At 36.2% G+C, this 13639-nt stretch overlaps 1 protein-coding gene across 1 annotated transcript; it reads right to left on the bottom strand.

Moving 5' to 3' along the window:
• Window positions 1–3444: 3444 nt before the first annotated feature.
• LOC132302831 (protein argonaute 7) lies at window positions 3445–8462 on the bottom strand. The gene is made up of 3 exons (XM_059799808.1): window positions 7235–8462; window positions 5263–6499; window positions 3445–5165 (listed from the first exon to the last, which is right to left on the bottom strand). Exons 1-3 carry the CDS (start codon window positions 7575–7577, stop codon window positions 3710–3712), a joined length of 3036 nt encoding a protein of 1011 aa, XP_059655791.1. The 5' UTR covers window positions 7578–8462; the 3' UTR covers window positions 3445–3709.
• Between the last annotated feature and the right edge of the window lie 5177 nt (window positions 8463–13639).

Here is a 13639-nt window from a genome sequence, read left to right on the forward strand (position 1 = left end):
GGATGGGACATCAGATACAACAAAAATATGATCTATCTCCCACTTTGATGGGCCTTACTAACAGATGGACTTGTGATTTTTTTTAATATATATTACACAAATAGGAATAATGATTTGTGAGTAGAATTAATTAGTTATCGAATTTTATTTTTGTAAGTGAAGTGATGGGGGATGTCATGTGATGGTCGGCACCCTGTCGACGGCATGACCGAGTGGTAAGGCGGGGGACTGCAAATTTTTTTTTTTTTTTTCTAATTCAAATCCGGGTATTTGTTCTGCTGGTGATAAGTAGTGGGATTTCTCTCTGAGAATTGTATTTGAGAATTTCACCTTGTACAATTTAAGCAGAAACACCCCAATACTACTTGCACAATATATGTAATAGGAGGTCTGAAATTTCTTAATCTCTAATTTAATCTTTTCTTAATCATTTTTTTTTACGGTGATAATGTCAAAATATCAAGTTCGCTTAGTCACCACTCACACATATGGTGCTGGTAAATTTTACACAAATTTATTATTATTTTTTCAAGACAGAAATATTAAAAGTTAGATTAGTAGATACAGATAGTCGAAACCTGCACTCCAAAATTTACCGAAGAGACTAACCCACTAGGTTATCGAGACATCTACCATAAATTTATTATTCAGTATTTTGAAAATTTTAAATTTTTTGAGGAATATTGTAATTTTCTTTTGACAACAAACAAATATATTCAATAATAACTAATTATTATGATCAAGAGCAAGATACCTTCAAAAATAGATGGTAAGAGTTAAAGTGAGTATGTGAATGATATACGTGTGTTTATTACAAATGAAAGAATAATGATAATAAAAACTAATCTCCACGAATATAGATCAATTATACTTAATATCTATTAAGTAAACTTAAATAAAGTTAGAATGAGATCTCTCATCTAAAAAGAAAATTATAGTTTTGAGAAATTATGTTTTTTTTGTCAATAAAAAAAAAAAAATTTAGGAATATATATCAATTATACTTAATACGTAAACTTAATTGCTTAAAGAAAGTTAAAATGAGATCTCTCATCTAGAAAGAACCGGCGTACTTGAGAAATCATTAGTTGAATTTGGATGGATGTATTTGGATTTAGAAATTAAAATTTTATAACATTCACGATAAATAAATAATCCTATAAAAAAGTGGCAATGATCAATTTTTTTGGAAGCCCTCGGCAAGGGTCTCTAGGATAAGCGAATCACGATGTTTTTTGAAGTGCGTAAATAAATTATGGTCGTCTTCAACCAGTGTGACTGTATCTGTCCTATCCTTTTACATGGCTAATGTAAAAAATTATATAATTTATGTTATAAATTTATCACTTATGTAACAAAAATCGAATTTAATAATATTATTATTTTAATGGTGTTATATTTAGTGATGTAACCAGATCTCTCTGCAGAGGAGGAGATCCTGGTTGCTAGTAAACACAAAAAACTGTCAAATGCTGTTTTACTGAACTAGAATTGAATTGGATTTGACATGAGGCTGACACGTGTGGATCAGTGTTGACATGAGGCTGACACGTGTGGATCAGTGGGTCTATGTCTTATGAGCTGTTGACACGTGTAATGAACAATTGGGAGAGATGTGAGTCTCCAGATGGGCTACATCCTCCTGAGGTGGGTCCCAATCTCATCTGGTCCCTACCTCCTACTGTTCCTTCCCAAGCCGTGCAGTACTTAAAGGTGGTGCACAGAAAAAGTATGAGAGAGAGAAATGTATAGTCTTGATAAAGCCTGTGGAGGAGAGAGAGAGAGAAGAGAGAGAGGGAGAGTGAAGAAGAGAGAGAGGAGAGGGATGGAAGAATAGTGTGTCTTAAAAAGGGTAGTGGAAGGAAGAGAGTGTGGGGATGGACAGTGGAAAGGAAAGGAGAGAGAAAGCTGAATGGGGAAAGCTGAAGAGACAAAAGGGGAAGACGAAAGTCAGAATTCAGTGGCTCTACTTCAAATCCCATCTCTTTTCTTGGCTCTCGTTTAATCTCTTTCTCTCTCAAATCCCATCCTTTTCTTGGCTCTTATTTAATCTCCCTGGCTCTCAGTCTCTCTCTCTCTTTCTCTCTCCATATGTTATTGATCAATTGTGCTGGCACTGCCACTGACTTCGTGTACCATCCCTTTTGTGGGTACCTCAAACCACTTTACAGTATATCCTTCCTTTTCCCTGTGGAACACTGTATTCTTTATGCTCTTTTGCATGCCTGGAAATATTTAATAAACTAATATATAATACAAGGTACGTGCAAATCACATAAAATAAAAATGAAAGAAGAAGTGAATTCAAAAGCGAGAGCGTGAAAGCAACAAAATTAAATTATAAATAGTGAGAATTTAAGTCAGAACGTGCGCGGATTCTGAAAATGAGAGCGCGCTCGAACCATAAGAGCGACACCCGTTAAAAAAGATCGTGAAACTTAAGAAAAATGTGTAATTAATTATATATTTACACTTGCATATTTACTGAGTCCGAGAGTCGCATAACTCCAACTAATTTTATATAAACTATGTGTAACAAGTCTAGAACTTTTGTATAAGTGGCCGTTAACGTCGTGATAATGTCAATCCTGCTACTGATATCAATGAAATTAGTCTGATCATCAAACTTCATATCATTAATTCTCTCATGTTAATATTATGAATTTATCATTACAAAGTAATAAGTGTGTGCTAATATATTAGTGATGTCTGTGTTACACGGCCATCTAGACAAATGTTGTTATGCTAGTTCATCTCATTTTGAGTTTAGAAGAATGTTAAGTACTCCACTATGTGAGCTCACATGTTTTAACGATGGATAATTATGACTTAACATTTGACAAAAAAAAAACTATGTCAACTCACATTATTTAGCGGTTGAGGATTGTGACCGAACATAGCTTACGTGAAAAAGTTGATTGTTCATCCATCCAACACGAAATGACAAGACAATATGATATTGGATTAGGATAGGCCTAAGGTTCTCATCTCAGCAAAGAAAAATGAGAAAAAATAAACTACGCGTACCAAGTCTGGAACTTTTGTAGGGATGATTACTTTTAGGTTAAAAGGATTTAATTACTCTTGTGCATAACTTAGTCTCAACACAAGTCACTTTGTACACTAATTCAAAAGTTTGACACATCTTTCACTCTTCACTCTTCACTCTTCACTCTTCACCTCCAACACTTGGTCTTTCATGTTGTTTGATCAAGGTTGCTATTGGTGTATTGAAAACAAAATTGTTCTTTTACTCGGAGAAGTTGTCAAGTTACCCGATATCCACAATATGTTCCTAATGGTCCTCAAACTCTCAACCGCCCTCTTTGGAGGAGGTGTTGCTTATATTTTACAAGAGATACTTAGTTATAAATCTGGTCATATTCGAGCTCGCCAGGAATTACTTGGGACTACGATCCTTGGAGGAACAATACCTAATACTGATGATGCTCCAGAATCTGGTTGGAACATTCAAAAGAAGTACATGGACATCAATAAAAAGTTTAGCACTAATTGTCATTTCCTTGTTACATTCAAAGACACTTGCATGAGCTATTATGGCCAGAACCAATTAGCAATTCAATCTATTATTAGTCAATGAGGATATGATGGTAAGAAACTGCATATATAGCTAGCTCTGCAAAATGAGTGATCTTTGACTACATCTATGATGAGGGGAAGAATATACAAGAGCAATTCCATGAAAAAATCAGCAGTAAAACATGAGCTTCTTAACATTCTCACTTAGTTTTGGCAGAGGCGTTGCCTTTGGAGGGGCTGCGCGGGAGAATGCAGGAGCACTTCTTGTAAAAGTGGAATCTGATCTCTCGAGGTAAAGTCTGCCTCTGTATGCAGCAAGGTGGGCATAGTAAGCCGGTGGAACCAAAGAAACCGGCTTGGTGCACCTTACGAAAGTGTAGCAGAGATTGTAAACCAGCTTCTGCAATTCATCAGAAGTGAACTGGTTTTCATCCCACAAAACATGATAGTGCGTGGGCCGGCTTGTTCCCTTCACACCCCAGTGGCTGCAAAGATAGAAGTCAAATTCCCTCGGGTGAGTGATCACGGTGTCCACAACCGTTCCTGGTGGTACATTCTCGTTGAAGAGTTGGTTCTGATTTGAAGATGGATCATTTTCGTTTGCAAACAACCTTGTGTGGTGCCTCTTCTGAACTACTGCAAAAGTAATGGGAGGCTTGTAATTTGGAAATCTTGAACAAGCCACCCTAATGGCTTGCAACTCCTCTTGAAGCACTTTGTAGAACTGTGTTTCACTCACCCCATCTCGGAAAAATATTATTCTCTTGGGGAGTTTGGATTGCTCAAGATAGAAATCATCCAAAATTTCACCCACCATTGCACTAAGATCATGAATGATCTCTTGCCTATGCGTTTGGGACCTCATTCTCGAAACGTACTTGTTTGCAGCTGGCCAATTTACACTTCCCACCACGGCAGCAACAGAGGGGCTAAAATCATCTAGTGGGTGAGGATGGGTTACATCAGCTCCCATAAAGATCACTGGTTCATCATGTCGAAAGAGGCGTGGGATTTGAGCAGGTAACGAATTGTATAAAGCAACCGTGCATCCACCAACTTTGGCATTGATTTTGAGTGCCAAATTTGCAAGAAATTGTGAGCTCAGTTTGCCAAGATTTTGGTACAAACAGCATTGGCTGACAACCCCAACACTTGTCTCAGCAATTCGCTTCAAATCCGCATACCCTTTGTGTTTCCTCTCCATTACACATATAATCAGTTGGAGTTTGTTGAATGCAGCTCTGTGGATTTTCTTCAGCTTTGATTCCAAAAGAGTTGCATTGTTGAGCACCTGCATTGGTTCAAACTGGGGGCTAATAATCGTGTTATTGTTGAGAAAAATGCCCAACTGCTGGCACCTTTGAGATAGCTGCTTTATGAATCTTGGAATGTCAGACTTCTGGTCAATGGTGCCGCCAAAACTTATTAGTGCCCATCTCTCAATTCGAGTCCCTTCAAAGACATGGCTGTCCAGAAGGTTCCATTGGCGGTCTTGACGGGAAGGAGTTAGATTTCTTACATGCCCACCATTGCCAAGCTTAAGCTTTGGCGGTTGAAGAATTCTCCCATTTAATCGCGTCATTTCCTTTGAAACATGGAGGTTGAATTCTCTTTCCTGAATGCCACTGTAAATGGGGAAAACTTCAAACACTTGGAAACATTTAAAAAGGGAAGCTCAAGCAATATTAGTGAGTTCAAGTATTTTGTAAATTCAGTGACTACCTTGTTGGTCCAACTGGTCCGGTCATGACTTCATCAATAATCGCCTTTCGCTCTCTTGGTCTTTGGCAACCCATCTTTAGTATCCTCGCTGTCTGATCATCTGAGAGCTTCCCAAGAAACTTCTGTCCTTCACAAATCACACAAAGCTCCATAGGAAGGTAGCATGGTTTGCTCCTACTAATCTGCAAGCATGGCAAGTTCCTGAATTGTATATCATAATTATAGTGATCCCTGAAGTAGTTCACCAGCCTCAAATTCTTTCCATCTCTGTCCGGAAACCAGAGATCATCTGTAGCTTCATCAGTTAAGCTATAAACTCGATATCTCTGGACAGTTTCTCTATGGCAAACAAAGACCCTGATGTTCTTCAACGCCCTCTCCACTTCCCTCTTTTCATCACCTGTCAAACCTCTTGTTTTCTTTTGGGAAAGATCGCGCAAAAACTCAAGACGCTTTTGCAAGTAGTGGATAACACCAATGCTCTCATGGAACGCGGTCACAGAGAAATCCACATTGAGAGCAAGACCTTGTTGAGTTGGTCTAAGACTTTGAAAAAACCCTCTCAAACCAATAGCTCCACCTCCAATATCTTTAGTCCCTCCCATTGAGCTCGAATATAGTGATCGCCCCACTGGTATGCACTTCTCTGTGGGGCTCTCGCGCAAAACAACATCCAAAGCATGGAGATAGTCCTGAGGAAGGGGTATCCCATCATCCACCTCCTTACTCAAATAGCTACTTAATTCCTTCCCATCAAACTTCGATACAAGTTTGATGTTTACCCGAAAGAGCTTAAGTTGTTGAGGCTTTTCTTCCGAGTGGATGGTGTCTCCGGATGGTAATACTGGCTTGCTAGATTGGATTGGGAGGCTAATAAAGATTTCGAGCCTATCATTTTGGAATTCAACAGGGCTATAAAGATTCTTCCGGCCATCGTAGGCTGGAAGAGCACCGGAAAGCTCAACCAAGTTGCTCTCCAACAGTTTTTGCTTAATTGTTCGAGCAATTTCCTTGGAAGGATGTGGAGAGATTTCAACATCATAATGGAAAATTCGCTGGGACGGATCAAATTGGACTAGAAAATGATTGGCAAGGAGAGCGATAACTGGTCCTTCCACGCCGCCACAATCTGGCCTTCTTGCCACCACTAATATTGATGGTGGTGTGGCACTTGTGACCCTCCTTTCATCTTTTCCCCTTAAGGGAGGGTTGGTTTTCAATTGAATCCTCTCTGAAGCTGCTTAGATATTGAAACAGAATAAGTCACCAACAATTCATTTGATCTCCACCTAGCTTAGGATTCTAGTTCTAATGAACTAAAAGTGGTACAGAAGCAGTTTACCCAAATAATAATAATAATACTTCTACAGAAGCAAGAACATAACAAATTTGAGATTCTTAAAAATGGTATTAGCAAGAGTACAATATGAGAAATCATTAGATATTGAAACAGAATAAGTAACAAAAATTTATCTCCACCTAGCTTAGGATGCTAATGTAGTTCTAATGAACTAAAAGTGGTATAATGCCTAACATCTACAGAAGCAAGAACATAACAATCTTGAGATTCTTATTAAAAAAAAAAAAAAATCTTGATATTCTTAAAAAGGGTATTAGCAAGAGTTCAATATTGGAAATCATCAACTCTCACTTGAGATCTACTATAACACTAGACATCAAAAAAGTCATTTTTTTACCCCCCAAAAAAGAGTAAGAAATTAAAGGAAATAAATATATAATCAATAAATAAAACTTCATTGTGACGATCCTAAAAAGCTCAAGTCTCTACTTCACTTCAAAGATTCAAACTTTGATAGGTGGGCACAATGAATATAAAACAAGCAATCTGTCCAATCCCTAATATAAACTTGAATAAACGCACTTACACGGAAAAAAAACACACACACACACACACAAATAAATATGTGAAAAATAGCAAAGAAAAGAAATGGGTTTCAATAGAGTATGTTACCTGGTAAAACTGCTGGATTTGGGAGCTGAATATCCGAAGAGGTGGCAAGAGGAGGGTTTGTGTGCTTCCATGGAGGTTTCTGCAAATTGGTTTTTGGCCTGAAGGTCTGGTTTTGAGGGAGGGGTGGAGTCACAGTGAGTTGGAGAGGAATGATTGGAGGCAGAGGAAGGAGAGCTGGGTAAGCTTGGTATTGGTTTTGGTGGTTAAAAAACCCAATCCCATTTGAGTAGTGCAATAGTTGGTGGTGATATTGATAGTTGTGAGGAGGGTTGGCTCTCTCTCTGAAACTCCTCGTCTTTGGAGTGCATTTCCTGTTAGTATTGGACTCTTGTGTATCTTCCATCACTTAATTGAAAGAGAAACACAGTAGTGTGAGAGTAAAAAGATGTGTGTGCGTGCGTGCGTGTGTGTGTGTGTGTGTGCATGAGAGAGAGAGATAGAGAGTGTTTTCTGTTTCTGATATCAGTGGAAACTCTAGTTATTGCAGAGAGAGAGAGGGGGAGGGTTTGGGTTTTATGAAGGGAGGAGGTTTTGATGGTGGTGGAAATATTCAAAGGGGAAAAAGTGGGGGCCTGGGTTACCTTAGAAGAGAGCCAAAGGAAAAGCTACACTCATTGAATGAGGGTATGTTATGTTCCATTTGGAGTTATGCAATCTGTGTGTACAAGAGAGTATGTGTTGGGGGTTTTTTTTAATACTCTTTATGTCCCATTGACTCTCTGTTATAGAAAGCTATCCTAGCCTTTTCCTTTCTTTTCATTGAGTGTCCTTTAAAGTCAAATGAGGTGGGAAAGACTTCAGTTTCTTTTTTTCTTTTTTCTTTTTTCTTTTTTCTTTTTTCTTTTCATCTTAATTCTTTAGGCTTCCAAATTCCATTGGGGACCTCCATTCTCCAAATGCAAAAATAAGGTTATATACATCAAATTCTTTTCGGGCCTTGTAGTGACAGCACGGTCAAAAACAAGCCGAGTTTTAGGTTGCTCATACTCTTTTATTATAGGCCCAGCTCGAGATTGTGACGAACGAAAAAAGATGAGTTCTGCTCAGGCTCATCACAATTTTAAAAAGTTCTAGCTCGGGTCATTTAAAAAAAAAGAAAAAAAAATTAAACTAATGTTCGAAAACGGTTCAATTTGTTTTCAAACTCGCTAAGCCCGTTTAATAAATCATTACATAAAAATTAAAAAATAAAAACAAATATAAACAAGGCCGAGCCTACAATTCATGACTATATATGAACTCTATAAGAATTTTTGTTTAGTATCATAAACGAGTCTGCACGAGATGAGTTCAATACTGTTTGGAATCGATTCGTTTATTAAAAAAACTTAAAAAACGAACTCGAACTCGACTCTTTACTTATCGAATGAGTCTTGAACGAGTCGAGTCCGAATTATTTATAAACAATTAGATTCATTTATAACCTTAATAATAAAAGTCATGGACTAGTCATTTTTAGTATTATTATTTTTTCCCCCAAATTACTCTACAAGTTTGTTGATAGTGATTGGATCTATGAACGTTTTTTTCTTCTTCCTATTTTATATCAAATATGCATAATCATCGTGTTCATCGTCATTGTCATCATCAATGATTAAAGATCCCTATGTAAGTTTATTATATATGTATATATATCTATAGTTTATGCACATCACTGGGACCAAATTAGACTTCAAATTATTTGTTAATGAGGTGGTCAATAGAAGTTTGAATGTAAGCAACAATTTACAGATTAAAAATAAGTCAGCCTTGAGAGAACCTAAATGGGGTTGGCCCACATTTGTTGCCAGCTATGAAAGGATAGGACTGAACTTGTATAGATTAGAGAGCTATTAATAATAATGTTTAAGTACTGTTTGTCAAGACTCAAAACAGTGTTAGTTATTGTCAAAGTAGTATTAGTTATATAGTGTAGAGAATAACATGCTTGAGCTTAATGACACCCACATAGTTCTAGTAATTAAAAAATTAATTTAGACTCCAAGACCACTCCAGCCGAGTTTTCAATTCAGTATTTTGATGTTTTGAAATTGAAGATAGAAACAAGTTTAAGAACTGCTTCATTTTGACATTCGACTTCACCTGAGGAGAGAAGTTGTAGAGAATTATATGTGTAGACATTTTTTAGTTGTGTGAATGTGTTTTGAAAAAAATTATGAGTATTCATAGGAGAGTGTTTAGAATGGATAATATCTAAACAGACCGAATGGTTTATTTATAGAAATGTACAATTATATCGAACCTTTAAAAAATAATTACGAACTAATTAATACATCGCGTATGATATGAGAGTGAAATTAAAGATCATAGCAAAATCCTTCCGTAAAAACAAGGACACTAATATTTAAAACTCATCAAAGTTTTTTATTTTCATATCATCACAATCATCCTCAAAAAACACAAACTATTCTTTATTGTCCCTCGGCTATCCTATCTCCTCCCACATCCATATATTCCATTCCCACTTTTAGCCTCCCTTTTGCCTCATCTTTTCTCGGCATGTCATCAATGGTAGTGGGATAAGGTGGCCCGTGCATGCACTTGAGAAGGTGGGTCTTTTTAATTTTGGAAAATTGTTCTCGATGGTGGGGCTCCCAACTCGGACAAGGATCACCTCCAATTACACAATGATTTATTTCCTCTATTTTTATAAGTAAAAGTATATCTCAACATTTTTTTACTGTGCATCTCAATATTTTCTTATTATGCATTTCAAACATGGATAACGTGGCTAATTCTGAATCACTCATTTCAAAATAGAGTAAATAGCACACTATTTCACTGAAAGTTATTTTCATCCATCCCAACCCTATCTTCTTTGAATTATATATTATTACGAAAAATAAATTATTAGATGGTCTTGTATCATAGGCTATTTGATCATTCAATTCAATCCAAATTAATGTTTATATTTTTGTAGAGTTCTTCTATTTGAACAAGTGGGACCCACCATGCTGGGAGGGTCGTAATCCTCTATGACTCCACTCAGTTCCCGAATACGACCAAATGAAATTTTCTATCTTGTTTCAATTTTTCTAGTTGGGAGCTATCTAATAATTTCTTACATCAAGACATTGTTGGAATGTGGTGACGGGACATTGCAATTAGTAAGAAGCCTAGGGTTTTGAACTCATTTGATGGACCGCATCATAAAACCATTTTATAATAATCTTTGTTTATGGATTAATTCTCAGCATATAAGGACAAAAACTTGAGATTAGTCAAAACGTGTTAGTTGTCTATTTCTGGAATACTGAGTCGTGTGACACCATTATGATGCTATGTGCCCTAGATTTGAGATTAAAACTTATCTTCTGCCATGGAAGACTATAAATGTTTACCGAACTAATTGAAATTAGGCAGCTGTTAGTTTAATCCTCACTTGGGAATAAACTTTCTAGACTTCTCAATCACCAGCCAACCTTTAAAGTTGTGATGATGGTGTTACCCCTTTCTTGCTTTTACTTTCTTCTTATGTTGCAATACACACACACACACACACACACACCATGTGCTTGATTGCATTTTGCCAAAATAAACTTCTTAGGTCAAACAATGTTCAGCACGAATGATCCCAATGGGTTGGCCAGTGACAAACTTCGCCTGGTAATTCAACTCTCACTGAGTGCGAATAAATTTCTTTTGAGGCTACGCCTCCACAGTCATACTTCACAACTTACCCAACTTAAAATGGGGAGACGCCCTTCCTGGATCCTTAGGGATTAATTGGGACGAAGCCTCTTATACTCGAGGTTAATCTAAAAAAATATACGACACACACACACATTACATGCATGCATATATGTATGTTCTTCTTTACTTCTAGTCCAACTAGCAAAGTTTTTCTCTTATTTTTTAGGAAAAAAATTTCAACTAGCAAAGTTTTTCTCTTATTTTTTAGGAAAAAAATTTAGTGATTAGTTTGTAGTAGCTAGTAAGTCACTTGGGGCTCAAGGGTGAGGCTTTGTGATGGAACCCTAATGTGTGCATAAAGATAAATCAATAGATGAGAACAAAATAAGAACACTAACCAAGCCTTCCACATTAACAATGGAAGACAACCTTGATCACTTGAATGGGGAGACGCCCTTCCTGGATCCTTAGGAATTAATCGGGACGAAGTCTCTTACACTCGAGGTTAATCTAAAAAATATATACAACACACACACACATTACATGCATACATATATGTATGTTCTTCTTTACTTCTAATCCAACTAGCAAAGTTTTTCTCTTATTTTTTAGGAAAAAAATTTAGTGATTAGTTTGTAGTAGCTAGTAAGTCACTTGGGGCTCAAGGGTGAGGCTTTGTGATGGAACCCTAATGTGTGCATAAAGATAAATCAATAGATGAGAACAAAATAAGAACACTAACCAAGCCTTCCACATTAACAATGGAAGAAAACCTAGATCACTTGAATGTATGACTAAAATACTCCCATCGTCATCATTCTTATCTTTATTTCGTACAAACAGGGTTGGTCACATAAATACTCTTTTTCCAATCTACATACTATTTTCTACAACTTTAAGTATGCCCTTCATGCCTAATCCTTAAATTTCAATTGTATCAAGGAATAAACAAACAAAATGACATTGGGAATCAATCTGGTCAAGGAGTTTGTGCCTGCCAAATTTTACCTGGTGAGTGTCTCGAAGTCCCAAGTTACAATACAAATTTCTATATTTTTTGTTGGTCATTAAGGTTTTTTTTTTAATTAATTAATTTATTATTATTATTATTATTATTATTTTTATCATTGTTAATGGCTATACTTGAAGCAGATAAGAAAATAGGGTTTAAAAAAAATTCAATATCCATTGTTAATGTGGTTAAAATAGAACCTAAAAATACTACCCTGATTAGGAGGGAAACATTTTTTTACTTCAACTTTGAAGTGAATTTGATTTTCCTGCCATTCTTTTATACAACCAAGATGGACATTGAGATAATAAAATTATTCTGTTGTTGGTGATGTGTTTGGCATTCATGAAAATGAAGTTTGTTTAGTAAAGTTCATTCATGATAATTCCAAGATAGTTAAATTCAGTGGGGATGATGATTGTGTGTAAAAACATTGACTCAAGTGTGTCTCTCATTATTTTCACTTTCTTTCTTTTTCTATTGTTAATGGTTGTGACAAACCTCAAGTTCTATATAACTATAGGAAAATTTAACTGGTTGATCATGTTCATAGATATCGATTTAAACTAAATGCAAAGATCATCAGCAGCACTCAACAAAAGCATGTTCTAAGATGAAAAAAGTATTCGAAAAAAGCCTAAAATATTGGCGGCTCGCCCTCCCTAGATAAAGTAGTAAAGAAGATCATTCCATTTTCATGATTAAGGTAGATGGAATTGAATGAACTTTTGACAATCTGCACCTTGATGAGAAAGAAACATGTGAAAATCATTTTCGAATTGAAAAGTTTTTTGTTTTTCGATAGTAGGTCATACGGACATTGGACGAATTCCCGGTCAAAATTAAGGATATCCTAGATGATTAAAGAATCTTGAATGTATCTGGACTAAATTCACAGAATCCCATTTTGAAAAAACCGAGGATTATGGTTGTAAAGGGACACAACAAGTATCTTGACTAATTTATAAAATCGGATTTAAAAAAACAACGAAGATTATGGTCACAAGGGGACATCAAATGATATGCTTTGGTAGTGGTTTACACATTAGCTCTATAGATATTGCTTCTCTTGAATTTGATAGATATGTTTTGGGACAATGTTATTTGTTTCGTTTGACTGATAAAATTGTCGCTCACCATTGCCATAACAGTTGTCAGAACATTGAGAACTTGGAATTCAAATTCGAGTAATGAACTTCATATCTGTTTGTGTAAAACATAAGGCGCTTGAAGCGCGACAGAGTGAGAAGAAACTTTTTCGTAACGTGTAAACCTTCAATAGTTCACTGTCATAGGGAATAGTATAGTACAGTTTATAAAAATGGAGGTCACATTGAAACAGTTCTTGTTGCAGTAGGACCAACCGGGTTCGAAAGAGAAGGGCCATTCTTAGATTTGAAGGACTACTTCTTTGTTCAAGTCAAATGGTATTCATCACAATCTTTAGGAATGGTGTCCTTTGAGTAGGCAAGTATAATTATTCAAAAAAAAAAAAATTCTTTTTTTTTCCGGGAAGTAATTTCGAAGGGTTTTGAATAGGGCCATTTCTTGTCCTTGGAACCAGATGGTACATTTTATTAGTGTGCAATGGTGCAGTCATGAACCATGAATCAGAGAGGTGTAGTTCAGTGAGAAAATTAACTACAATAACATTTCATTTGTGTTTTTTGATGCAAAACTATAAATCCTAACTAAGATGTCGAAAAAATTGTTGATGACTAACAAATTCAATCCCAGGAAGAAAACAATTCAAGACCCTT

This window comes from Cornus florida, unplaced genomic scaffold, assembly GCF_030987335.1.
Source record: "Cornus florida cultivar Cherokee Brave unplaced genomic scaffold, ASM3098733v1 CherokeeBrave_3.0.0_Hap2_Chr04, whole genome shotgun sequence".
In the NCBI taxonomy this organism is placed as follows: domain Eukaryota; kingdom Viridiplantae; phylum Streptophyta; class Magnoliopsida; order Cornales; family Cornaceae; genus Cornus; species Cornus florida.

Excerpts from the sequence above, each read along its gene's own strand:
- LOC132302831 (XM_059799808.1), bottom strand. The coding sequence starts at position 7,577 with ATGGAAGATACACAAGAGTCCAATACTAACAGGAAATGCACTCCAAAG. Across the intron at positions 6,500-7,234 it reads AAATCCAGCAGTTTTACCAG|CTTCAGAGAGGATTCAATTG; the intron begins GTAACATACTCT and ends ATATCTAAGCAG. Across the intron at positions 5,166-5,262 it reads GGACCAGTTGGACCAACAAG|TGGCATTCAGGAAAGAGAAT; the intron begins GTAGTCACTGAA and ends CCCCATTTACAG.